The 27,951-nt window shown below is 40.4% G+C and overlaps 1 protein-coding gene across 2 annotated transcripts in view; it reads right to left on the reverse strand.

The window, feature by feature from the left end:
• Nucleotides 1–27,951, reverse strand: part of DHRSX (dehydrogenase/reductase X-linked) — a 210,295-nt gene that overhangs the window by 36,134 nt on the left and 146,210 nt on the right. For both annotated transcript variants that reach the window (XM_032678072.1, XM_032678071.1), the window contains one exon: nt 13,352–13,559. In XM_032678072.1, the coding sequence (XP_032533963.1) occupies nt 13,352–13,559 (208 nt within the window). The remainder of the gene's footprint in view (nt 1–13,351; nt 13,560–27,951) is intronic.

Below are 27,951 nucleotides of genomic sequence, written 5' to 3' on the forward strand. Positions count from 1 at the left end.
CAGCAGAGAATCAGACTTCAATAACATGCTATAGATTTAAGGATATAAAATTGGATACACAGAGCAGACCCTTTTGGCAGAGCCCCTGCAATGATTACCTGCTCTCTTCTCATTTTCTTTGTGTGTGCTTTTTGCTTTCCAGGAACCTAACATCAATGGACTACATAAGACAGAGGAATAACGTGACACAGAACTGACAAGGATTTTTCTTGAACAACTGTTTTGTTTGTGAGACCCCATTTTATTAGAATCATGTTGTTTAAATGCCACGCTGAAAAAAAAATCAACATTGGTTACTTGACTTCATTACGTCAGCCTTAACTTTATGCATCAGTAAAGCACTTAGGCTTCTGCACCTATACCATGATTGCATCTCCCATGCACATACATGCAGAATCACAGAAGGGTTTGGGTTGGAACAGACCTTTAAAGATCACCTAGTCCCACTTCCCTCCCATAAGCGGAGACATCTTTCCACTTGACAAAGTTGCTCAAAATCCCATTCAACCTGGCTTTAAACATTTCCAGGGATGGGGTATCCACACTTTCTTTGGACAACCTGTTCCTATGCCTAATCATCCTCATCATAATTTTTTTTTTCTTTTGTCCAGTCTGAGTCTACCTTCTTTCAGTTTAAAACTGTAAAGTGTATTCCTCTTACGCATGGAATTATCTGGCTTTAAAGACTATGCATCTTAATCTAGCCTCTCTTGGCACTTTATGCTCTGTATTTACCTTTTCCACAATGAATGAAAGTATAATTGTATAGCAAAAAACACTGACATTATGCATTTCCCCATTTCCACATTTTCTGAAGGCTATAAAATCTTTCTGAAATGAAAGTGCATGCAAGAGGCAAACCATCCCAAAGCAGAACACCTCTTACCAGAAAACTGTGCTGGCACACATGAGATGTCTGTGACTCTTGGACCCTTGAGGACACAGGGTATTGATGCTTCACAGTAAGGCAGGCAGGCTCTCAAGCAGAGAAACTCTGCCTCCTAAGCAGGTGACCAGCCAGGCAAAAGACTGGTAGCTCCCAGCTCCCAGTGGTATCCCAGTGGTATCTAGCCAGTTGGCTAGACCTGGAAGTACTGGGGTTCAATGCCCAGGGATTCATCCTAATAAATGTTTGAGTGATGCCAAACAGCACGTGCTGTGATATGGCAAGCCTGTACACAGTCAGCAGCTAGGAAAAGTGTAGCAAGGACTTCGTAGGAAGAAGTTCAGTGGGAAAGCAAGGCACGTCTGGCATCAGGAGCTTTGAAAAGTTCATGCTCACCCACGCATGGGAGTGGGGCTCTCCGTGGACCACTCTTTGTACCATGGAAAACAGTGTCCCCTGGGGGATGCCCCTTCATAGTATTTTGTTGAGTCACTGCTGATAAAACAGTGCAATGCCCAACTCACTAAACGAAAACTACAGGAGGAGGTAAGGCAGATAGAGTTTATTTAGCTGCTTTGAAATCTGGCCAAAAGGGCAGTTATACACATGACCTTCTCCTTCCTTTGAAAATAATGTTTTATTGATTCTATATTGATGAATAAAGGATCAGGATAAGGCAGCTTCTACATTTTGTGTCAAATTAATTTTTAGCAGGAATTCTTACTTTTGGCTTAAGATTTTTTTGCAACATAGCCTACATGTTTGAATTGTCATTACAGAAATTAGGGAGGAGAAGAGAAAGAGTTTGTTTTGTATTTTTGCCAGAACAATTTTAATATTTAATATTTAATTCTGGAGTGAATGCCTTGTGGTTTGTTTATTTTTTTATTTTGATTTTTTTTCTTTTTTTCTTCTTTTCCACCAGAAGCTGATTTTGCCACTTATCTCCATGGTGCTGTCTCCAGCAGCAGTCTCCCTATACAGTGTATTTGTAAAAAATAATGAGAAGCCAAATTTCAAACTGAAGCCTGCAGTAGCTAATTAGGTGTTTAAATATGAGCTCAGCTGCTACCCCAGTTTGAAAACTGGATCCATGTTTAGCATGTCCCTTGGCAATCAGTCTTCTTCTTGTTTCTTTTCTGGCTGGCTTTAGTTGGTCTGTGTTCTGTAGTGGTGTCCCACTTACGTCCAGTGATCTCATGTTTAGTAAAGAGCATTAAGTTAGTTCAGGGTACTCACTGAGTAACAGCGGAAACAAAACTGCTGCTCAGCGCAGACCACTTCCTTCACACCTCCTGTGCATGGGCTTTCTTGTTGCTCTCAGCTTTTTCACTCTCATTCACGGCTCCTTTAGCATGTGGAGGAAGCGGATAAGGACCAACTGATAGCACCCTTTCCCTTCCCCACCACATCTTGCTTCAGCAAGAGGTTTGGAGGACCTGTGACTATCCTGACTGACACACAGGTCAGCCTGACACACTGACAGCTGGTGCTAGCAGTGAAGGTTTCCTGATGTTGACCTCTTTCACACCACACTTGTCTTGCACATGTCTTTCACCCATCACCATGCTTCCCAATTTCCAGGGTGTTAAGCAGAGGGCAGAGTGCACCAAGATCAAACTGCGGAACAACTCAACTGCTATGTGCTCCATTAAAAGACAAGTGATGCAAAACGTGGTGACATGCTGAGGTTTTTAATGAAAGGACAACCACACAAAATTTCAATATAGGCCTTAGGATGAATCAGAGAATTAGGCAAAACACAGGCTTGCTGTATTAAAACGAGTAAAGCTTCCTAATGATTTATGTATTAATCTTGGAATACATCATCATCATTGCTTAGTCAAGACTATAAAAGTCTATTATTAAACTCCCATGAAGCTTTCACAGTCTTAAATTTTCTTTCTCTGGGGAATGCAGCACAAGATTTTTCAAGTTTTGATAGATTTTGCAGTTTATTTTGAAGCAGTTTCAGAATTATATTTCAAAATAAACATGTCTTTGCTGGTCATCATAAGCAGTTTCTTTCTGTTTTCCTATGATAAACCAAACCCTGAGTCCTAAACGTTGCTTATTAGATTAAAGCAGGCTTCCTGACAGTACTACATATATTTACCCTGTGAACACATTTTCTGAATCTCATCAATTAGGATGAAAAAATGATACACAGAGAATGAGAAAAGACCGAGATAGAGAAATGAGAAATGAGGAATGTAGCATCGGGGACTCCTAAAGAGCTCTCATGACCCTGTGATGAACTCGTTCAAAAGGAAGGCTACAATTAGTAGTTCTACACAAACTAAAAAGTAAATCATTCATGTCCTAATTTGTGACATGGACGTTACTTAAGCACCCACAGGACAGTGACACTTTCAGAGCAACCCACCTTACCCTATCATTCTGAAGTATGGACAAAGACTGACCTCATCTCAGAGGCCAAATCTCTCTTCCTGCACTGAGCTGCTCAGTTCCACATGCTGCTCACACGCAGCTCTGGCCAAATCCAGGCTTTCTCTAGTGTCTTTATCTTACTGTAGTAAAATAACATTTTTCTTCTTAAAATTAGACTATAAGGGTAGAAACTCAGAGCTAGGAGATGCTCTCTTTCTCTAACAGGCAAAATGTTGGTGATAGTCTCAGTAACTGATATCTCTGCAAATAAGTGACTCCTGCCTTGTGCTTAACCCATAATTCAATAGAAGCCACAAACTGGAAGCTGGATCGTGTTTTGGTTTCTTTTTTAAAGTCATGTTTCCCAACTTCCAGCACTTCACTGTATAAATACAAAGCATTTAGTGACTAGCCCCTTGTTACAGTCTGTGGGAAATGCAGAGGGAACAAAATTAATTTATTGTCTCTGGAGGACTACATTTAGTAAAGGAATCTGTAATGCCTTTATTATAAAATCATTTATGAAAGGCAAAATAAGCAGGGGCTTGTCATCTTGGCAGTTACTGTCATCGAGACAGAATCAGTGCTTCAGTTTTCATTTGGCTGATCCCTACTTCTAATGACAGGAGATGAGATGCCAAGTGCCCTCCTGATCTACTGAGCTTTGCTGTGTGCAGTTCAGTTGCTGTGTGCTCAGCACAGCTCCCAAATGTATCAAACATGGACTCAAAGGCTGGACATCTCAAAGTCTCACGAGAATCAGCATCTTTAAAAAAGTCAAATTTTTCTGTTTGTGTACAGTTGGTTTCAACTGTTTGGGATTATTTTAAATATCAATGGTAAATTCAAGTTGTAATTACTGTAATTTAATTCTCCTGGGAAATATATTTCTTTATTTAGAATGATATAAATTGCCTCTTTTCTATAGTCGGGGCATGTGATGCAGTATTAAGTACTTGCTAAGAGTTGAAGTGGCATTTGAGCATAATAGGATCCCTTCATTTAATTAAAAATCTCCATTAAAAAAATGAATGAGTAAATATATAAAAGGAAGCAAGATTTTGCATTGCTGCAACCAAGAAAAAGATAAAGGCTTCAAGACCTACATTCTGGGTTGTCATGACCCTTTTGAGTGATGGGGAAACATCATGGCCATATATCTTTTCATATTATCTCTTGGATAATCTGGATCTCAGGTTACTGAAGATTGTTACACATCTTGTAAGATTATCTCTTGGATTATAAATGGGAGGAGGTTCTCTCCACCCACTTGTGGAAAGCTTCCTAAGTCTCCTGCAATAGAGCTTCTAAGTTGAAAGAAGCAATGAGGTTTCTTATGGTTTCTTCTCTTCCACCAGAAGGCACACAGGACCACAAAATGGCCCAGTAATAACTTGAATAATCCAAAATCTTTTTAAAAAACATCTTAAAACTGGTGTAGACTTTGGCAGACCAGCTGCACATTCTGAGATTTTCATTCTGGGACTCAAAAGGAACTGTAGAGTCTGAATATGTATAAAAAAGTGCTGCCATTTCAAATCTAGTGGAGTGCACAAAATGCGGTTAGCAGATTTACAGTAGACTATGTTAGTGTATATATGAAGATAATTTAAGGTTTCATTTTGTGGCAGGTTGAACCCACTACCTTGGATTTAAAGAGGTGCTGAATGTGTTCTGCAAGTGCTAATATTCCCCACACTGAAGGACTGGTCTGTCTTACCACACAATGTGGCTTGAATGTACACACATACTGCAAAATCATTTTTCCTTTGAGATGCCTATAACTACTGTGTAGAAAACCCTATGCCATTAATCTCTGTCTACAGAAACAGCAAAATATTACAAAGTCAGGCACAACATAATTTTGAAAATCAGTTTCTGTTTGTTCAAACAATTTAGCAACTTCTGCTTTTAAAAATTTTTCTTATGCAGTGAGAATATGAATATCACAGCTTCAAACTGAGTGATAAAAGTGACTAACTCCTACAGCATGAGTTAAGACAAGGAACAAACTCATAAAGAAAGGCAGCTATTTGTTAAAAACCATCACAAGAAACCTTCCTCTTAGGTGGAAGACCTTTCTAGGTTAAAGAAGAAATACAGTTGAAATGCCAACATGTACATGAGAAATTAAAATGTGGAAGGTTTTGCATCCACGAAATTATTCAGTCCAGACATAACAAGAAAGGCTTTTGTTTGCATACTGTACATCAACAGCAGCACTCGTCCACTGTCAGAAACCACATGGGATGTAAATATGAAAAGGGCCTCTGAAGCGGGGGTGTCTTACTTAAGGAACATAAACAAGCCAACTTCAGCAAAACAAAAAAACCTACAAGAAAGGAGGAACACACAAAGTGGTCCACAGCCAGTATTGCAGACTGGCTATTTCTAAGTACCATAAAGCACAGTGTCAGCAATCGCTTTCTGTATTGTTTGGACTTAGAGCTGAGTTTTGGTTTTTGCTTTATAAATTTCTCAACACTGTGTCAGCCTGGAACACTATAAACAGGCTTCTGTAATGGAAACCCAAGCATTTCATAAGAAGGAGCATGGCATGGCCTGGGACCAGACCGCATGAGATCTCTTCCACTTGCAAACACACCAGAAGCAAGTGAAATTAGGCAGGTTTGGCTTTCTAGGAAATGACGAGAAGTTTTATATCCAAACACTGAAAAACTAACACACAGTCACAGAGCTGCCCTGCTCCAGCCCAACAGAAAAAAGAACTAAAAGAAACTGCCGAGCAATCAAACTGATTGATTGATTGATGCTGGCAATTCAGATACTAAACATGCCCACCACTCCTTTAACATCACTGTTAAAAGCTCTTGAGCTTCTCCTAAAGCTACGGTGAGTGACAGTGCTCCTTAGTCTGTCACTCTTGGGAGGCTGAGACAGTGCTGTGTACAGCCCTCCTCCACCTTCCAAGGCAAGAAATGCAGGGCTACTTCAGCAATATATGATGAGAACAGAAGAAATGGAGCAACAAAGCTACAACTATATAAGACATTCTGGCAGTGTTAAAAATCCTGGGGCTAAAATATTTTATATTTACAGTGATTAATTTTATTTAGAAAGCACAGTTTTCACAACATATTTTTAATAGAGAAATTAATCAAAAGACCAATTTTCATTTACAGGTTTAAGTTTTAACTGCTTGGTCTGCTGTTGAACAGATGAAGTTCTCCTTTGCTGAATGAAGAGGATTAGGACAGGGAGTAGATAAAAGGTTAAGAGTTACCAAATCACAGAGGCAGAAGTCTGTCTTTGCCTCCCTACATAACACCTCATAATCTTTAATACATGTGGCAGGACATGGGATGTGTGGCTATGAAAAACCAGAGGCAATAGCACGGTTGAACCTGGAGGGGTTTTGTATAAAGTAAGCTGGTAATTTTGACTGTTTCTCTTAGCACATTATTCCAGGGCTTTACAGGCATGTGTGCCAGCCTTCCCCAGCTATGCTAGGCAGCCCGAAGGAGGAGATACTGTGATGATGATAGTAGTTAAGGCAATTGAGAAGAATGCTTAAACTATTTGAATAATCAACCAGGACCTGAACTTCAAAGCTTTTAAGGTCCCTCAGCCTTAATGAGTCTTTTTGCTGACAGGAAGATGTTAAACTAACCTTTCCCTCTCAAGGGCGACAAGCCCTCTCCACTCCCAGTCCCTTTTGCCTTCTCTATCACATGAATGCAATACGTTAACTTTCAAATTACCGTAGAACTGGTGCAGGAAAACAGCACATCTTCAAGACCCACTGTCATGAGTGCCACAGAGACCTGGCTTCTCCCACCCAACCCAGGGTGCAGAGAGGCTGGGCAGCAGGAACACCCCTACCTCACATACTTACCAGCATGTTGCAATTTTGAGCTAGTTCAGAAACCCTGTGTCCTATTAAATCGTTAACCATTACTAATAATCTATTGTTAAGATCATTAATTCCTTTTAGACAAGAAGGAATTTAACATTGTGACAACAAAGTAGCTACATTTAATGTCCTTGAATACATAAAAGTCTGGCATTACCTTTGTACCCGTTATTGGTTGCAGAAATTGATAGGGATCACATAGATAAAATACTTGATGCATATGAGCTAAAAACTGTCTTTTGGATTGATGAATTGGTTTGCTGATACAGTAGCCCATTTATTTTTTTAAATTAATTTACAGAATTTGAGATCTGTGCTTTCCCCTGCACAGTCATTTTCCAGGCCAGCAAGTCAATTTTTGCAATTAATGCTAATTGCTGCAAAGCAGCAAATCCTTTTGCATTTATACAGAAAGTATTTGGCAAAGAAGGACTGAAATACCCTTTTGTGTGTGCAATAAGCATTTGAATACTTATCATCTAACATAGACAGGAAAACTTGATAACCTGCTGCAGGAAGGACATATTTAACTGAATACAGCACTGTGCTGCAGTTGGTATTTGGTCATGTCAACAGAACATGATTTATCTTGCAAATAGAAACAGAATATGCAATAAAAATCATTGTGGGGAAGCTGCTTAAACAATAGAACTCAAACAAAACCATATATTCCTCAAGTAAAATAAAACCTATAATAATACATATCTATCTTATGATCTAGAAGAATCTTTTATGATTAAAATTTCTGCATTTTCACAGCATTTTATTTAACCACAGTCCAGTGACACAGCTCTTACATGTAATTGTGAAAAGTCTTCTGTACTGACTAAAATGGATTTACAAAAAAGGGGTAATAATTAAAATCACTTCTACTTCCTTTTATAAATTTTCCTTTATTATATAAAAATCTGGAAAAAAAGACCCAACAGTACTATGCTGCTACTATGCTATATCACCTTCATGTTTGTTTTCACTTGAATTGAAGATATTATACTTCCAGCTCTTTCAGTCAAAGAGAATAAAGAAACTTTAAGTGACAGATCAATTGTGAAAAGGTACTGGAGGAACAAACCAGGAATTTAAAAAATAAAAGCTTTTCCTTGGAAAAAATGTTGACTCATGAAACCATTCTTAGAGAAAAAAAAATCTGCTTTAAACAAATGTACAGCTTAAAAAAAAAGGGAAAGAAAAAGTAGTTTGAAACTGATGGAGATAATTCAATAGGATGGCTTAGAAATTAAAGGTTTGGAGTTTCAGTTTTATTGTCATACTTCAAAATCTGAATGCCAATGTACTCATAGGGATAATTACAAATAAATTAAAAACAAAATATTTTGAAATCACTGAAATCAAATGTTTTGGTTTGAAAAATGGATTTATATTTTCCAAAAGTAATACAACATTTTAGCTTTTAGTTGCTGTTCGTGGAAAATATTTTCAAAAATTTCAGTAATGCTGATGGAAAAAAATCCTCAACTTTCTGCCCAAATTTAATACAACCTTTTTTACCAACAAACATCATACACGCAGCAGAAGAGATAAAAGACATGCCTCATCCAAGAACAGGAGGTCTCCAGCCACTTTACTTGACAGATTTTCCCACCTGTACATAACAGTTCCTGTTACAGTTCCTTATGAACTGCTTAACAGAGGAGACTAACTGGACCTGTCTGGTCTCTTCTGAATCCTCCCAGGTGCTGGGCAGAGCTGTTTACCCTATTTTACTCATGTGGCAGCTGGGAATTTTGCAATTCTTTTCATTTAACCTCTATTGTCTCTGACATGATTCATGCACTAGGGCAACAGGGAAAAAGTATAGAAATTACATATATTATATTTAGCTTGGAGAGTTTCAAAAAACATCAGCTCTTTCTGCAGTTGGAAAGCAGAGAAAAGAGAGAAGAAAAGTGTGACTAACTCTTCTTAAATATATAGAAGATGCACACCAGAAAAGGAGCTGTGTTACTGTGGTGGGAGAGTTCATATATCTGTGATTCACAACATTACAGGGCCCATTTGGTATGCAAAAAGAGAGGATGATAAAAGGAACAGTTAGTCATGGAGAAGAAGCTAGACAGAACGCACAAAGATGCTAACTCCCGGGAAAGGGTGCATATTTAAGTGTGATCCACAGTCTGGGAAAGGTAATACAGCCTTTTTTTCTTTATTTTCCTAAAATACCTTCTTACTTTGGTTGGTAGAGTACTCGAAGGAGTGTCCTTCATCCCACCCTTGAAAGAGCACCATGAACTCCAGTGCACTGCTCAAGCCTATCTCTACCCAGGTAGATGGTATGTTATTCTTCAAGCTTTTGCTAAAACCAGACAGCCAAATTCTCTTATGATCATGTTCTTTTCTCCTCTCACTTTAGAAAGTATTCTTTAGGGCAGGTAGAAGAGGAAAAAACGATGTCAGCTGTGCAGCTGGAGCACATGGTGTATAATGCTTTGCATGCAATTGCTGAAATCACCACTGTTGAAATGCTTGCAGATAGATGGTGTTTCTGTTAAACTTTCACCTCCCTGAAAATAGTCATATTTAAAGCAGGGATGAAGGAGAATGATTTGCCTTAGGGATCCCCTTGTTGACTCATGTGATTGCTGTTGAAAATGGTCTGGATCTAAAAGACCACAAAGGTGTTTGATGTTCTTCATATATATCCTTCAGCAAAAGAACTGGGAGAACAGTCAGTGCTCCTGTGCGTTTGCATTTTCAATAACACACGTGAAACAAGCTGTGCCCTGTCAGTTTGGAACAAGCTCTATCCTGCCTTCATGTACCTATGCTGTGTCTCTTCTACTGGTGTGTGTGAAGAGGGTGGGCAGGAAGGGGGAAGAAATAACATTCATAGGGAAGAAAAAGGAGTGGTGCCAGGGGAAGAAGATAAGAAGATAAATGGAGGGAAGGAAATTAATTGGTGGGCAGAAATAAGACACTGTCCAAGAAAAAGAAAGAATTTAGACAGGGAGGGAAAAGGTAATTGAGATAAAAAATCTCAAAACACACAGGTGAAGAAGCAGGCAGGCATAAGGAAAGAGATAAAAAAAGGAAAAAAATATAATGTAAAATGCATAGAATATAAAGACAAAATTAAATTAACAATCTCACCAAAAAGGAGCTGACAAGAGTAACATGGGGAAAATCAGATTGGTAAGATGGCAGAAACAAACCTAAAAGGAAACACGGAAGACAGTAACATAAGCTGCATTTAACAATGTTCATGGGACAGGCCTTCCAACGATTATTTGTTAAGCTGTTGCCCTGTGGTCACTGATAGTGGTGACGTCTGGTTTCAGATCAGGTCTCTCAGCACCAAGGACAAGTTACAAGGAGAAAAGGACACAGCTGTGACTGCCAATCCAGTCTCCTGAGTGGGAGAAGGATTCCATAGAAAAGTCAGTGGTAAAGCAGAGAACTGAACCTCAGTTTACTGTCTCCTTTAAGTCAAGACAGTCTTCTGCCTTTCCTTCTCTGCCACGTTTGATGGATGAATCCCTGCTCTGCTACTGCCATTCACCTCCAGCCAGGACACTAGCCCAACCAACATCTAGGAATAATGGACAAGAGTATGGTAAACAATTCAGTCTGCTGCCAGCAGAGAATACAGTCCCCCTTTCTCCAGTAATGACTCCAGATTGTTTTGCTGCCTTCCTGCAAGGTTAGGACTACCAGCCAATCTGGGAACATATACCCAAGGCATAAAATGAATTATGGCTAACTAGTGCAACTCAAAATAAGGAAAAAAGGAGTAGATAATTTTTAGAATTATTTTCCATTCACACAAGCATCAAAAATGATAGATGGTGTCACTGGAGAACTGCAGCACCAGTGGAACACTGTTCTATCACAGTGTTTACCATGGGTGTCTTTACCTCATCCATTAAAGCTCTTAAACACTGCTCTGAATCACAAGGTATCTCCGAGGGCCCGTGGTGTAGGCAATTTCTGTGTATGATATCCTGCAACAGTCCTCTAGGGCTGCTAAACCACCCGCTCATGCTGTAGGCACACACTCAAACACACAAGTGATCTCACTGTTTTTTGCAGCACTATTTATGGCAATAACGAACGATTCATCTGAGTGGGGGATTATTGTCAGTTAGGCAAAAAAAAAAAATAGCCAGGAGCATCTTCTTCCACCTGAATCAAGAAAAGGTTTGGAGCTGAATTCACACCCTGCTCTGGGTCCCACTTGTGTGCCTGTGTGCTTGGAAAGCAGACACTGCTGCTGCCTCTGAGTGATTCAGAACATCCATGTGGGAATGAGCAGGCAAAATCAGTCAGAGTCTGTCGTCCTTTGTGGCCCTTCTTACATCAATAGTGTTGAAAAGCAAAGGGCACAAATGCTGCAGGTAAATGTAACTGGTGTATTATTATTTTTTATGTCAGACAGGTCATGTCCTTGCTCAACCATAACTTTCCTAACTGAATCATTTCTGGTTCCTTTAAAACATGGGCTAATAATGATGAATCAAAGGTAGGGATGATCCTAACTTAAAGAGGCACAGTACAAGACCGTGCTATAATCAAGGAAACTACTGTTATCTAGCGACACAGAACAGTTGCAATTAATTCTGCATTCCTCACTTTAGCCCAAAGACATACTAATAGCATTCCCCTTAGCCACCTTGCATGGTGCCATTCAGCACACGCCCATCAGAAACAATGAATACACACATCAACTGAAGAGTAAGGGTAATTTCCTGTGGTTGTTTTACAAGCAAGAGATTAAACTGCGACTACCCCACAGAGTTTAAACAATGGCTTGTAATAAAACTGATGCCATAACATGTAATCAGAAGTTTGACATGCCTAATGCAGCATTCATATGTAAACTGTCTGCAGTAGAAACAGCCCAGCCCTCTAATTTCAGTCTTTGTTCCAAAATGAAACCTTGGGCCAGGTACCTGTGAACACGTGCTGAGGTCCCTGTCAAAGGATGGAGACAAAATCTCTCCATGGAATTAATGCAGACCTCAGACTGCCTCTGTGCAGGCAGAAGCTCTCCGAAGCCCATGAGAAGACAGGCTCTGTTTGAGTCTGTTAGTAAGCACATAACTGCCACGCATGGCTGCATGGGGAAATTTTCAAGTTTATCTCAGTTACCCTGCCGTTCCTCCCCTAACTAAACCAGTCTACACAGTTCCTGCATGATACCAGAGACATTTACCACATCATTTGATGTCTTCCTAATGTTAGAAATATCCCATAGACATCCATCCACAGATTTTCTAAATGAAAGTAGTCACACAGAATTTGTCCATGCATTTTAACCCATCTTAATGGATTAAAAACCCCGGGTGGTCACAGCTCATAGCTCAGTAAGCTCTCAGGGAAGCACAGAGGGTGACACAGACAGGAGCTGGGGCTCCAGCATTGGCATTGGGCTCCAGCCTGGAATCACTAGGTTGATGTGTGAGGGTGCAAGGACCACAGGGGTGGGGACAGGGACAGGAATGGACAGGATGACACAGCCTGGGGCTGAGAGGCAGATGGGGGAAGCTAGAGCAGAGCTGTGAGGGAAGCCAAGGGCGGGAACTGGGATGTCAGCAGCATTGCAGGACAAGGCGGAGGCCAGAGGCAGAGGGAAAAGAGGACAGTGTGGTAGGAGCTGCAAGCCAGTGGGCAGAGCTGCCAGGGAGAAAGGAGCAGCAGGCAGCATGGGCCAGCGCAGCTGTGAGGCAGCTGGGCAGGAAGGGCTAGCTGCCCCCCCCAGAGCTAAGTCAGCATCCCCACGCTCAGCAGGCAGGCAGCTAGCAGCACAGGCATCTGCCTGAGCTCATCTGAGGGCCCCTGTGTATGCATCCACTTGAGGACTATGTCTATTAGCATTCACCCAAGCCATTTTAAAACATCCCAGTTATTGAGAGTCTCTCTGATAAGGCAGTGACGAGTCCAGGCGCTGCACCACTACCATCACCGCAGCATAGCAATCAGAAAGTGAGGCTTTCAAAGATCAGAATAAAAAACTAAGTTCAGAAGCTTATAAATTATTTGTATCTTTGACTCAAGGCTGCAAGCTTTGTTCAAGCCTGAAAGATATTAAGCAACTGAGCAACTGCTTGAGAATCATCATTCATTTAAAAAGAAAAAAAAAGGCAACAAAACCCTACCACATTCAGTACTCAGTAATAACTCTCTCGGATTTTAATCTGCACAGGCTTACTACAGATCACTGAATACCAAAAAGGGATCGGTACCTGCTTTGTAAGTCGTTTAGGTGCAATTCGCCTACATAATGGGTGGCTGATGAGACAGTGATGATCCTAGCGTTGTGACTGTGCGTTCCTGATTGCTTCAGCATATCCAACAGGAGGTTAGTCAACAGGAAGTGTCCCAAGTAGTTCAAGCCGAAGTGCTCCTCAAACCCATCCTCCGTCTTCCTTTCAGGGACCAGCATCACCCCAGCTGGAGGAAAAAGTAGAGGTAAAACTTGTTGATTTATTTCAGAGGAGCAGCAAGCTAGATGGAGCACGATCTCCTGCTGCAGAGTGTAAACACAGCATTTAGAGCAATGAGTGACTGGTGATGGTATGTGAAGTGTAGGCACCGAACGATTTCTGACAAGAAAAATGTCAAAATCCCCATTTCAGTTCCTTTATCCTGGTAATATCTAGACTGACTTTCTCTCTCCCTCCCTGCAGGACTCTGAGGGTTAATGAGTTCATTTGTCAAAACTGTTTTGAAGACATTAAAAGCTAAATTAACCCACTGCTGTCATGCCAGAATGCAATATTGCTGATCCACAAAAATAATTAATCCATCTGCAAGAGGTGGGAGTTTGGTGATCCCAAGAACATTCCCTCCACCAAAGAGCTCAGAGCAGTGGAGACAAGACCAGCCTAAGCAGCAGATCTGCTCTCCTAGACACCTTTCTCCCGAGTCCTGGCTGGAGTTTAAAGATCTGGTGAGTCTGCATCTGAAATCTGTAATTTCTGTCTCACTGGTGTGGGTGAAAACAGATGTAGTAAAGTTACCCAATATATCTTAATTACTGTGCTTACAAGCAGCTGCATATTGAAATTAGGTTTTCAATGCTTATTTTGGCAATATTTTTGCATAAATATCTACAAACCACAATTTTCAAACACAGTGTCTAAAATAAGTATCCCCATCCCTAACGTGCAATGTTGATTTCAGCATCTTGCAGAAAATTCTGAGCTCATGCATAAATTATATCATGTACTGAGGCCATGTGGGGGATAACTATCCTGCTCAGTTATAGCATAGATTTGAATACTATAAATTCTTCTAATTTTATTAAAATTTAATTACTGTACAAGTGCACATGACCTTCGTAATTTAAATGCAGATGGACATGGTTTCTGGAAAATACTGTTGTAGGATGCTTGTCTTCTCTCTAAAATACATGAATATGATACGGTAGAAAGGCCACCTCTGCTCACAGACATGAGAGAGCGTCAGCTTAATCCTTGCGCTACTTCACCTGCCCATTATGCAGCCTTTATCATCCCATTTCTTGATGTCAGCCTGGTGATGGCACTTTAAATGAGCATTTTAAATTGTACATGTTAAGCCTCTACACCACTCCTTTGGGGGTCCTGCCACCCAACAGTCCTGCTTTGTTGCTGCTGCTTGGACAAAAGGGGAGATATTTTCAGGATCTTTTTAGTATGGCAAACACCCATAGCAATTCACCTATAGCTTCCTACTGCTTAATGGAGAAACTGGAGAAGGAGCATGAGGGGAAGAAACTTGAGAAGATCTTCTGGTTGAGAAATCAAAAGGTTTGGGTGTAACACAGCAACTTAAGGTAGTACCTAAACGATGCTGACTGATGGTACAACAAAAGAAACACAACGCAAATTACATGATAAGGCTCTACAAAAGCTCTAATTAGCATCTCCCTCTGTCATTATAGCCACTTTCCCAGAACCCTCCGAATGACAGAAAAACCCAGCTGGCAGATGTGGTTTCTCTGCATGTCAAATCTCAACTTCAGCTACGGGAAGACACAAATTAGAGGGCATCTGGTGAGGTGTCACACTGTATTCTCCTTCTTCAGCAGCACTTAGTCTGATGGATGGGGCAAATTCTCACAGAGTTGAAAACAGAGTTCTGTTTCTTTTCTAAACTGCATATAATCACACTTGGAACCATGGCTGGGACTGAAATCTGGTGTGAAGGTTATGGACAGATGCAAACGTGAGACAAGCCCAGTTGTGACTTTTTCTTGTTTTCTGGGAAGAAGGAAAAGGTGGGAACGGCAACAAACCTTAAGCTCCCAGATCAAGTCTCGGCTTGCTACAGTACAAGTTTTAACAAAGACAGAACTCAGCATGAGCTGTTGGAGGGCAGATGGGAACATTGCTGCATCTCAGAGCACCAGGGCTGATACAAGGAAAAGATCTGCATATATCTGAGGCCCATCCTGCCCTCCAAAGCTCTGACACTTGGAAAAGGCAGAAGGAAACAGTTTGCCAGAGGTCTGTTTGCAGCAACACTGGTAAAATACAAGCCCAAGAAAAGGCAGTCAACATAAAACAACCTTGGCACAACACACCTGCACTGAACCCCAAATGCTACTTCTGCATCTGCCGGGGCTGCTGCAGGGCTCACTATAGGACCCCTCCATGCACAGACACGTTTCTGTTGGCTGAGTCAGATAGAGGGATGGAGGAATTTGTCCTGAGAGAAGTGTGTTAGACAGCTGCTACAGCCATTCCACTTTGCATCACGACCAGCAGGCAAACATGGGGAGGCTGCCATTGCTCACATTAGCCTCGAGGATGCCTGTGCCACGGCAACTGCCCCCTGACCTCCAGAGAGGCACAGGATTTCAAGAACACATAGAGGCTTTGCCCTCCACCCCAATTAGTCTCCACCATCTGCGCTGTGCATCCTGGAAGAAAAAACAGACCTGAGCTCAGGTCAGGAGACAGAAAAAATTTTCACTCATGCAATGCACAACTGTTAAGATACACACTTCCCAAAATTATTTTGCTCATTCTTCAGAAGTGCCCTCTGAGTAGAAATTGTGGTCAAGTGTATGAGCAGTCACAATCACCTCTGCTTGCGTTTGATGCTACTACAATTCCCTTTTTGTCTTCAATAGCTGGTCAAATAATAACAAGCCAGAACACTTTTGAAAGACTTTTTTTTCCTTTTTTAAAGGCTCTCATCTTTGAGGTGGTTCATATCAAGGCTGTCAAAAAAATCTTGCCCTGCAGTCTGAGGGCAGTTTCTCTTATTTGAAGAGAAGCCATTTTAATTCACTGAAAGTGAGCATACAAAGGAATACCCAACAGGCAACTGAACATGGATGGTTCCCTGGCAAAAGGGAAAACCTTGGAAGTGTAGCAGCAAGCTCTCTTTTTTAAATTATTAACTACCTAACATTTAGTAGATACTAAAATTGGCATGCTATTGATTTTCTCTTGTCCAGAAACATCATCAGCTTTACTTAAGGGCCCCAAATGGTAACTCAAAGAATGAAAACTGCTTCTATTTTTAATTATTTTAATTAATCCAGTACTATCTGAAACATTAGCAAACCCCTTATCTCTTCATTGCAAACTAAGAACAATTCTTCTAGTATGGAATCCATACAACTCAGTATCTTTCTGATTTTAATTATCAATAGTCAGTCTCATCATTTTTTTGGAGTGCATGTGAAATTTGAAGTGGCAGCACACAAACCATTAATGTCAAACACCTCACTTCTGATACAAGCATCTTATACTTTTTTCCCCCTGATTTAGCTGGATTGTCTCCAGAAGATGGCATGGTATTAGAGAATGAATTAATAAGTAAGCTGAACATGAACTTTTACTGTTACTGAAATATTCCAGCAAAAGACTGACAGCATGTGCACAGAAAACTGCCTAAATGACACATGGATGTATGCTTTTGCAGGAGTAGAAATAAAATAGGAAAAGGAAAATATTTTTCTGCATAACTATGCTGAACAGCTGCTCTTCTTATAGCAATACACTCCAATGTGCTGCAGTTCTGCATTTATTGTAATATGGTCAAATTACACATATTTTTAATTAGCTTTAATGAATAAAAAAAAATTCTATCGTTTTTTGCTTCTACGACTAGGCAAAAGTTGTATTTTTCACTCAAAGAATGAATATACCTCAAGGGAACTGTCTTTGTAAACAGGCATTTGTAGCGATTTTCTATTAAAGTTTCTAATGAAACTCTTGGTTTCTGATCCATCAATTAATCAAGTCTTGTGTGATTTTAAGAGCAAAATGGATCTGATAGCGCACACAACATAACCAAAAAGTTTATGATAGTTGTAAATATTACAGGCCAGGCATACCACATTTTTATTGAATTATACAGGAGAATTCTTACTATGCCTGCTCATACTGCAGACGATGACAAACATTGCTGTAACTCCTGTACCTCCCACTGCAAAGACATCTTTCATCTCCATTATAAAATATGTTTTAAGAGCTGTAAAAATACAAATATTTCACCCATCTGAACATATTTACAGTGAGCTACTTGGAGGTTTTTAAAGTCAGTTCTCTCAAACTCACTACAAAAGAAAGATTTAAAATCTCTTTTTCACATGCAGAACAAAATGTCTTCCTTCCCAGCCAGGTTCACAGAAGAGGATGTGAGGGCAGATCCCCTTCACACAAGTCCTTTTATCCCCAGACACCCAAAGGCTGGGCAGATAATGCAAATGGTCAGCCACGTAACACCTTCACAGCAGGAGGTGAACCTAAATAATCACATTCACCCAATTTTTGCTATTTACAGGGAAGAGATACATCCTGTACCAAAAATATTCCCCAGGGGAAAAATTAACTGAGACAGTACTTCCAGTAAAAGCACAAAGCCTTTCCTCCATACAGGCTTTGTACTGGTTTAGCCGATGCATTTAACAGCATTTTCCATCCCATGAGTGCAGTCACACAAGGCAACCCACCTCACTTAACTGAATGTCAAAACCACTCTGTTCTGCACACCCATACACCAAAACAACTATGGGTGTACCTACATATAAAATAGTATAGCCCACTTCTCTCCTGAACAGATGAACCCTGCAGGTTCCCTGGCTGGGCTGCCTATCCCAGATTGCTTGTTGCCCCTTATTCATCTGGACTATGCGATCCTAGAATACACCTGCCCTGTGGGTCTCTCCTGGCTAGTGAGCAACAAGAAGGGGCAATGCCTTGTGGGAAGAATTGCCCCCAGAATTGCTTTCTGGAGACACAAGTGTACCCACATGATTGTTTTTTACAGGTACACCTCATCTGGGCTGCAGAGCAGTGAATTTAGAGCACTGCTGCGACACACTGCTTGCTAAGCCACATCCCTAACCCATAGTCCAGTGCTAAAGGTATGTCATATGCCTATTGGTATCCCATAAAAGTGTTCCAAGTCTAGACAGCACCAAACACAAAGCCAGATTAACAGTATATAGAAGCTGAAAAGGTAAAAATCCCAACAGTTTAGAAGAAAACCACAAAAATACAGATGAAGCTTGGTACAGCTCTCCAATGGTATGGTCCTACTTCTTGTCTCCTCAGAGAGAGCTCGGACTCTTGCTCTTCCTAATATCTTTTGAGCTCTTTATAAGTATATATGCAATTTTCTAAAGCAAAATGGGAAAAAATGAAGCAAAGCAAGAATTTTTACCCCAGGGCATAACGATGGCATGTAGATGACACACATATTTCACACCAATGCACTTGACCCTTGAGGAGATGCAAAGACACCTGCTGTCAGCCTGTCTGGCATCAGTGCCGGGACAATGTCCTGTGCATGGACCTTTTCTTGAGGGTATTAGGCACTGTGAAAACAGGTTTGATAAAGAGAAGGGACCGAGATTGGGTCTGCGGAGGAGATGATTTCAGTTTCCAGAGCATTCAGTCTTTCCTGTCTCATCCCAAGACATCTCATCTCCTCCACAGGAATCTGACTGAGCCTCTGCTCCAGCACAGAACAAATTCCCACTAGCTCTCACCTTCTGCTCCCTTTCAAGAGGCTCTACACTACCCATTGCCTTTTCTGCACAGTGGCTTCCTGACACCTTCCCCAACTCCCTGTGCGGGGAAGATGAAAGCCCTGACCAACCAAGGACAGTGTTCAGCTTCCCAGCCAAAGCTCTGGGCTGTTCTCCCCTCCTCCCTTACCCCCACAATCCAGTGATCTGATGCTGATCTTATCAAGGAACTGTATGTGTTTGGGAAGGAGGGGAGAGGTTCAGCCCCAGATACACATATCAGCTTCATCTGCCTCTCTGCTTCCCAGCAAACAGTAAGTTCCTTGTCTCTAAGTTTCTTACTCAGCCACTCTAGCACCTTTGTGTCTCAGTCACAAGATCACTCTGCACCCTGCAGGCATCTGCCTGTCACAAGCGTGGCTCACTCTCCCCTCACTTCTGAGGCTGGTTTCCTTATGGAACCATCATCCCTGGCTCTGAGGCTCCTACCAGCTTCTCCATCCCCCCTTCAGTTTCAACCAGTTGTGACTAAGTTACAAGTTTCTTTCTACAAGTTTTGTGGAAGTCGGTGACCAAGCAGAAGGAAAGTTCCAATCACATCCCCACCAGGAGGGGTAATTCTCATCTCTGTTAAACATCAGTAAACTTGCAAGTAAGAGATCAGTCAAGAACTGCCTCACTGCAAAAAAATGTTCAATCAGTGCCCAACAGAGACTCCAGCCCCCAAAATAAGGATTCAATTCTTGAGCATTATGTGGTGTCTAAGCATTTCCAAACTCTGATTGAGACATCTCCTACAGTTCAGACACACCTAATGCCTCTCTTCATCCTCACTGCCCACCCCAGCTCTGCTCTGATACTTACTTTCTTATTAATTTTCTGATATTTAATAATATATGCTACATTCATAGTTTATTTCTGTTTAAAAGACTTTCAATCAGCAAACTCAAGTGTTTTGCAATCAAGGTTTCCTCCATCCTAATGGTTCCCAACTAAGAGTCCTGTTCACTGTCCCTCCAATCAACTCTTCACAGTCTATTTTTCATAGGACAGAAACTTTTCATAGGGATCATGGAGGACTGAAGCCACGAGTCTGGACTGTGGAGAGACTGGAGGAGCCTGAAGTGAGATGCAGTGCCCATCTCCACCCCAGCTCAGATGCAGCCACAAGGAGCAGTTGGGACATTGGTGCCCAGTCCCAGTGCTGGTGCATTTGGCTGCACACAGTACCTCCCACCATGACTCAGGGTTGTGATTCCAGCAGAAAGAAATGCTCAGTCTCGATTTGGGACATGCCTGGTATAAGAAAATCTTCAGCAAGTAAAGCGTAAAAGGTGATTTACAAACTGCAGTGCTTAACAGGCTTCTGACTTGACCTATCATAGGAATATTCCATGGGTGGCAAAGGTGCAGCCACCACTGACACAAAGGCAGCATCTTGCCTGCTTTCATTTTCAAACTGTAATAACACCAGAGCCTTTATGAATGAAATTGCTGTAATTTTTGACATTAACGAAATCCTAAGATTTTGTCTTATCATTGCCAGAAACATGTAAACTGTTTTATCTGGCATTACAAGGAGAAATAAATCAGCCTCAGGCAAATACTTGGCATGGAAGCTCTTAGCCCAAACATTAAAAGTTTGGCTAAGTAATGAGGAACTGAAAATTAAGTAATATCTACTGCTAGTGCTCCCAGACCCACCTATAATGCCCACAAGGAAGAAGTGGACTGTATTAACTGTGTCAAAAAAGATAAAGCAATGTGTCTTTCCAGCAAAGGCAAACTCTTCGTTTCTCAGCAGATTAAAGAAAAGAAAAAGAAAAAAATGAGACAATCCATATTCAAGGACTGTGAGAACAACAACCAGATCATGGTAGGTACAGAACATTACTGAACAGGCTGTAATACCTCCTTAAGAACAGATCCACTTTCTGAATCAAAGTCATGCTGCTACATGGTGAACACAGAAGGCTCAGGTTAGTTCCTTGGAAAATGTGTCAGTTAAAAAAAAAATACAATCCATAACAGAGGTTTGATTTTACACTAAAATAAATCAGAGCATTCACAATTGGGTCTAGTTAAAAAAAAACCCAACCCTTTGTTTCCTAAAAATATGCTCAGCAACTATTTCGTTATTTAAGCTGGCACAATGATGAGTTATCCAATTCACAATCCTAAAATAAGACAGTCAGTCACAGCTTTCTAATTCAATAGGATGTTCTCCTAGAAGTAAAATATTTTGGTTTGCAATTTGTATAAAAATATTTTTACCTAAAAGCTATGAAAGGATTAGGTAAAAAAACCATGGCTCACTTCTGTCTTTCAGAAAAGCCAACGGCAAGTGTTCCACACACTTAAGTAGAACCAGTTGGGTTTCCTAATCCATCAATAGCTGAATTTTGTATCTGTCTTCCACTGATAAAACATTTGCATTCAGGACATAAAAGCAAATGGGTCAAGAACCTGCAGCTTGTGGAGCCTGAGATATTTCCCTTTTCACAAAGTGTTTGATATCACAGACACAGAAAAAGCCTTGGAAATATTCAGAAAGACAAAGACAGTTTCAAACAAAATTCAGGATTTTCTTGAATAAAATCCTTACTGTTTGAAAGCCAGAAGTAGTCTAAAGTTGCTCTTCTAACTTATTAGTTCTTCTAATAAAAAATAAACCTTTTATAAGAAATCTGATATCTTTATATAGGATTGTAGTGGGTTTCTGTGGTTGGGTTTTGGTAATGAGGGGGGCTACAGGGGTGGCTTCTGTTAGAAGCTGCTAGAAGCTTCCCCTGTCCAGTGCAGCCAAAGCCAGCCGGCTCCAGGAGAGGCTTCCTGCTGCTGGCCAAGGCTGAGCCAATCAAGAGTGACAGTAACACCTCTGTGATAACATATTTAAGAACAGAAAGCCATTGCACAGAAAGAATTCCAGCCAGGGAAGAGCAGAGTGAGAACATGTGAACAACAATGCAGACACCAAGGTCAGTGCAGAAGGAGGGGCAGGAGGTGCTCCAGGCGCTGGAGCTGAGGCCCCTGCAGCCCGTGGTGCAGACCATGGTGGAGCAGCTGTGCCCCTGCAGCCCATGGAGGACCATCGGGGTGCAGAGACCCACCTGCAGCCCCTGGAGGAGCCCATGCTGGAGCAGGTGGACTCATGAAGGAGCATGCGATCCCGTGGGAGGCCCAAGATGGAGTGGGGTCCTGCTGGAGACCTGCAGCCCGTGGAGAGGGAAGCCCACATCAGAGCAGGTTTTTCCCGGGCAGGACTTGTGGCCCCTGTGGGGGACCCACGCAGGTACAGCTCATTTGTGAAGGACTGCACCCCATGGAGGAGTGACCCATGGCACAACAGTTTGGGAAGAGCTGCTGCCCAAGGGATGGACTTACACCGAAGAGGTCCATCAAGGACTGTCTCCCATGGGAGGGACCCCACGGGAGCAGGGAAAGGACTCCTCTCCCTGAGCAGCAGCAGAAACAACAACTGACCACAACCCCCATTCTCCGTCTCCCTGCACCGCTGCGGTGGAGGAGGGAGAACACAGAAGAAAGGAGGGGTGGGGAGAAGGTGTTTTTAAGATTATTTTACTTCTCACTTTTTGGCTCTTATCCTGTTAGTAATAAATTTAAGTAATATCCCCACTTCAAGTCTGTTTTGCCCATGAAGGCAATCAGTAACTGGCCTCTCCCAGCTCTTACCTCATGAATCCTTAGCTTTTTTTTTCTCTCCTCTGTCCAATTGCAGAGGGAGAGTGAGAGAGTGGCTTAGTGGGTACCTGGCATCCAGCCAGGGTCGACCCACTCCAAGGATACATATCATTCTGGCAGATAACAATGTTATTCAAATACAGTAAAATCTCTGGCTGATGACTGCTGCTAAAAGTCCAGGCACTGGGTAAATGTTGGTGTTGCACAACCCTCAGTTGATCTGAACAAGCCAGATACTGTCAGCAGTATCATGATGCTCTGACACATGTGCCCAGACAAGTTACTTGAAGTACCCAAGGCAACTAATACCTGTGAAGAGCAGAGTGTGATCAGCCAGCATCCCCATCTCTCTTATAAAGATGACCTCTTCTGAAAAATCTGCAAAAATGACGTCATAGACTGAACTTCTTAAAAAATATCACTCTGAGAGTTTCTTCTCATTTTAGAACATGTTAATGCTGCATGCTAGTGTCCTTATGAATCTTCTAGTTTTTCCCATCATCCATGGAAGATCCATTTTAAGCCAATCTTTTCACCAGCTCAAATTACCTTTTCCAGCTTGAACCATCCCCCAAAGGCCCAGCTCTCCCATGATGTCTAGTACTTATCATCCATTATATACAGGTAAAGGGCCACTTGCTCTTCTGCTCGTCCTCTCTTTCTCCCTGTCCCTCTATACCTTTTGCATCACAGCTTTGCTTAAATGTTACTTTAATTTGTCTCTGAGGAAGGATAAAGATGAAACACGATGTTGTAAGCAAGACACTGGAAGAAGATTAATGAGATACCATATCCCGAGTTCACCACAGCCTTCCTGTGTGGCTGGAGGAGAAGCATTAATTTTGATGAAATTCAAGTTTCAATAGAGTCAACTGCAACCCTCCTTGCTAACTTTCCCTCGAGGCCTTCCCCAGTGAATTTCCACATCTCTGAGGTTTCTCTCATCTTCATTATAACAGTCAGTGCAGGCTACAGCCGCTACAGAAAAGGGAGCTGATCCTTACCTAATCCAGTGGGACAGAACCTTTTCATATATCCCACTGTGATAATTTCAAGCAATTTAACTATTATTAAATCCATCTCATCAACAAGACCTGTGAGTAGGTAAGTCTCTATAAAATTGTTTGCATCTGATATATTCCCTCATTCCTAGCCCTCAAATCTCACACTTCTTCTGAAGATCTGATCCTGCAAATACTCAAACACAAGAATAGTTTAATATATGATCAACCATGACAGCATCCATGGGACTATTCAGAGGGCTCCCAGCAAAGGATTATGGCTGACCAGCACATGGCTGAACTGTGTGCAGGTAACGCAAAAAATATATATATTTCACATAGTTATTGAAACATCTTTTATTGTGGCCTAAGAACTAAAGAGGGAAGCTTATAGAAACTTACTGATTCTATCAAAAGACTGATAATTTCTCAGATGATCCACAAAGTACAAAATATAATTGTCTGAAATAGCCAGCAGTTCAGAAATACCGATTTTAAATTGGCTTAGATAGGCTTAAACATAAAATATTTTAACTGTAATCTGTCTGCAATAGGCTAATAATAGCCTGAAATCTTCAAGTTGGTATTTCATTGTTAATGAGTTAGACTGCATATTTGGTATCCATAGGTATTCTGGTATCACTAAATATGTAGTGATTTTGGTGTTAGCTCTCTTGGTCCTAAGATAATTAAGTATTGTAAACAGTGTATAAGCAAAAACATAAACTATAAGGTGCTGAGAAACATTTCTAGCACACAGAGAAAATGACTGGCTTCAAGTTAGGAAAAAACCTCTCTGGCACGAACAGTAATTATTGCTCATGGAATTTTACAAACTGTTTTACTATCTGTCCCTTTTGCAACCACAAGAGGAGAGCAGACTTTCTAATGCATTTTAACAGCAATGTCATTTTTCTGAATGTATTAAATAATTACACTAGGGTACATGCTGTAATTTGCTGAATGCTTTTCAGCTGTAAAAAGACACAGTTCTTTTCAAAAACAGAACTAAAAATTAGCACCCAATTGCTAATTAGTGGGCTAGAAGACACATTCTTCTGACCTTCTGTCAGATTAAGCTTTCTGAACTGCTTGTGTTGCATCCAATTCAACCATTTAGCTTACTTCTTGTTTTCTACAGAAAATGGATTTGTTTTCTGTGTCATAGTATTTTTCTCTTTTTAGCACTAACACATTATATTAAAAAAAAAATAAGAAGTTTACGTAATACTCTATTTGCATTTTTAATGTGTTTTGTTTATTTTAAAAACCAAGAGCTGAGCATGCACATTACTGATGCAGAAAGCATAGCAATGGAAAAACAGGCCCTTATTTGTCATCTGAAATAATGTGTGCATTCAACCAAATTTTTCCTTTAAAATTAGAAATTACAAAGTTAAATGTATATGCTAAAATAAGCTATAACAAAAAGAGGAGGTGACTCTAGTGCACTAATTTCCATTAAGTAGAATATCTAAATCTTCTTGAAATTTTTGTGGGACTTGAGTGTTTAGTTCTGGGAGAATACTCTGAAACTCAGAATTTTAGTATTAATTTAATTTCCAACTATATCCTTGAGTTCGGCAAGGGATGGAGAGCAAGTAATGGAGATACATTCCTTAAAAAAAAAGGAAAACTGCTTGGTTTCATAACAATCTTCTGTCAAACATGTAGGATTGATTATTTATATAGTACAGTAACTCACACCAAATCACTTGTCTTCAATAATATTTAAATGTTAATGTCATAGTTTGCATTACTGTAAAATGTAGGAACTTCCATTAATTCATCTTCAAATGTTTGGCTTTTTGACAGGTTCACACAAGCCCACAACAAATATCATACACCTTCACATACATACAGGATATGTATTCATGGAGATAATATGAGGAACGATCACTAACATATTAACATCATTATACCGATCAATATAAAAGATTTATATTTAAAGGAATTAAATTATTCTAATATATTGTGAAAAAAAAGCAATGTAACAGTTCTTAGCTTTTTTACACTAAATATAACAAAAGGGTACAGTCCTTAATAGGAAAATGCTTTGTCTCATGAAGACAGAGAAGAAAATTTTTATTAGTTTGATGATGGTCTGATTCAGAAGTAGTGAGATCCACACAAAGTCTGGTTTTCAAAACATAATGGAGACTGTGCATTACCCCAACAGATTTTAGGTCAGATTCTTAAAGGCATATGGCTGCCTACAAATGCATTGTGTAGCTGTCTGGCCCACAAGCTCTTCCCCATATGCTAAAATTAAAAACAACTCTTCATATCAAGAATGCTAGAGCTTTGAGATCAGTAATAAATAAAAAAGTACAAGGTGACACTAAGAAACCTACTATTCTAAATGCATACACCGAAACATAAGAAAATCAACCACGCCATTATGAGATGTCTTGAAAGACATCTGACAGTCGTGCAAAATGACTTCCCCAGATAACACAGTTTTCTGACCATGTACACTTTCACTGACAACATACCCAACAACTCATTCCCATGAGACATTTCCATATTGCAATGGTGAGGTTTTGAGTGAGTAGTGCTTCCAGCTCTGCTGTCCACGATGGACTGAATCATCCTCCTTAGTGCATTGCGTTACAGTAGAAAAAATGACAAAAAAAAAAAAAAAAGGAAAGAGGAAGGGAAAGGGAAAAGGAAAACCCAACCAGATAGCCCCAATGTCAGCATTTGTCTTGGTTGTGCTTAACACTGGTGGTTTTTGCATCAGGCCATTTCTCCTCCATTAGGTATGTTCATTTTCCTCTTTTGTACCAAGAAAACATTTGGGCTTTCATTACGAAAATAGTAAGAAAATTAAATGCTACAGATTAATTACAAAAGCAAATAAAAAGGACCATTAAAAAAAAAAAAAGATGCAGGAAAGACCTTTCAGAAGTGAACTGGTGACTTGTCAGGTAATGGTTGGAGACTAACCTAATTACATGGGATTCTTTACAGCAGCTTTAGGTGTGCTTGCTTCTGTGATTCTGTTAAAGATGCAGCAACAGCAGATTTGGACCATTCATTTCATTGTAGCTTCTAAGAGGATTTTCTCAAACAGATTTCTCTTGCCAACTATATTTGGTAATCAAGAGTAAGTGAAATCAAATGCCCTTCTTGGAAGTCATGAAAACACAGACTGAATCAGGCAAATTTTAGTCTCAAACTTCTTTCTTAAAAGAAGCTTTGGGCTTACACTCTTTGGTCTCATAGCACATTAGGCCCATTAGGAGACCTATTTTCATATAACTTTGTTTCTTGAATAAGAAGACATATTTAACTGCAATTTTCTTCCATCCCACTTCAGCAGCAGCTAGGACAGAGCAAAAGCCTTTCTTCTAGAGGGCTTCCCAGTTGCTTCTGTCTCATCATTTCTCCCCCAAATGACTTCCAAGGCCCTGCTGACAGTTCTGGCTTTGGTCATGCTGAAAACTAGTGGAGGGCAGGGGATGGGAACATAGATCTCAAAACCCATTTTTCCACAAAATGCTGTTTTTTCAAATAGTAAAATTAGTCACGTAAATCTGAAAAGATTTTGTAACCAGGCCTAAATGTCCACTGCACAATTAAAATAATAATAGTAGGCTTTTTTGACTAATCAAATAAAAATGAACACTTAGTTGAACATTTCATGAATGTTTCATATCAATCAGCAAATAAAAAACACTTGAATTTTCATTGCAATATTTACTTGTGTTACTAAGAGTTCTTTAAGGCACCAACGAATGTAACAAACCCATTCATTTACAGCATGTTTGTTCTCTGAGATGTCTTAATAAAATATATGCAAATGATTGGGAAAACAAGAACAGCAGTGTGTAACAGCAGAAAAATTCTAAAAGAAGCCTAAATTTTTGCTGGCGGGTTTTTCCCCTAGTCAAATAGACAGGTGAAAATTCCCTTTTAGGAAAGTGCATGCAGAGCATGCATGGTTTCTGGAGGAAAATTATTGTATGGGCTGGTTTCCAAAAATATTGGGGCTATAAAACAAAATTAGATGGCAAGTATGTGAGTAATAAAAATTAAAATCCCTAAGAGTAATGAGATTCATTTGATAATTGTATGAATGCAAGATAAATATTGTCCTTTTAATTTGTCCTCTGACCACTGAGGATACAGCTTTATGGACAACTTTCCAGTAGCACTTTGATCT

The sequence above is a fragment of the Chiroxiphia lanceolata genome, chromosome 2 (genome assembly GCF_009829145.1).
Source record: "Chiroxiphia lanceolata isolate bChiLan1 chromosome 2, bChiLan1.pri, whole genome shotgun sequence".
NCBI lineage: Eukaryota > Metazoa > Chordata > Aves > Passeriformes > Pipridae > Chiroxiphia > Chiroxiphia lanceolata.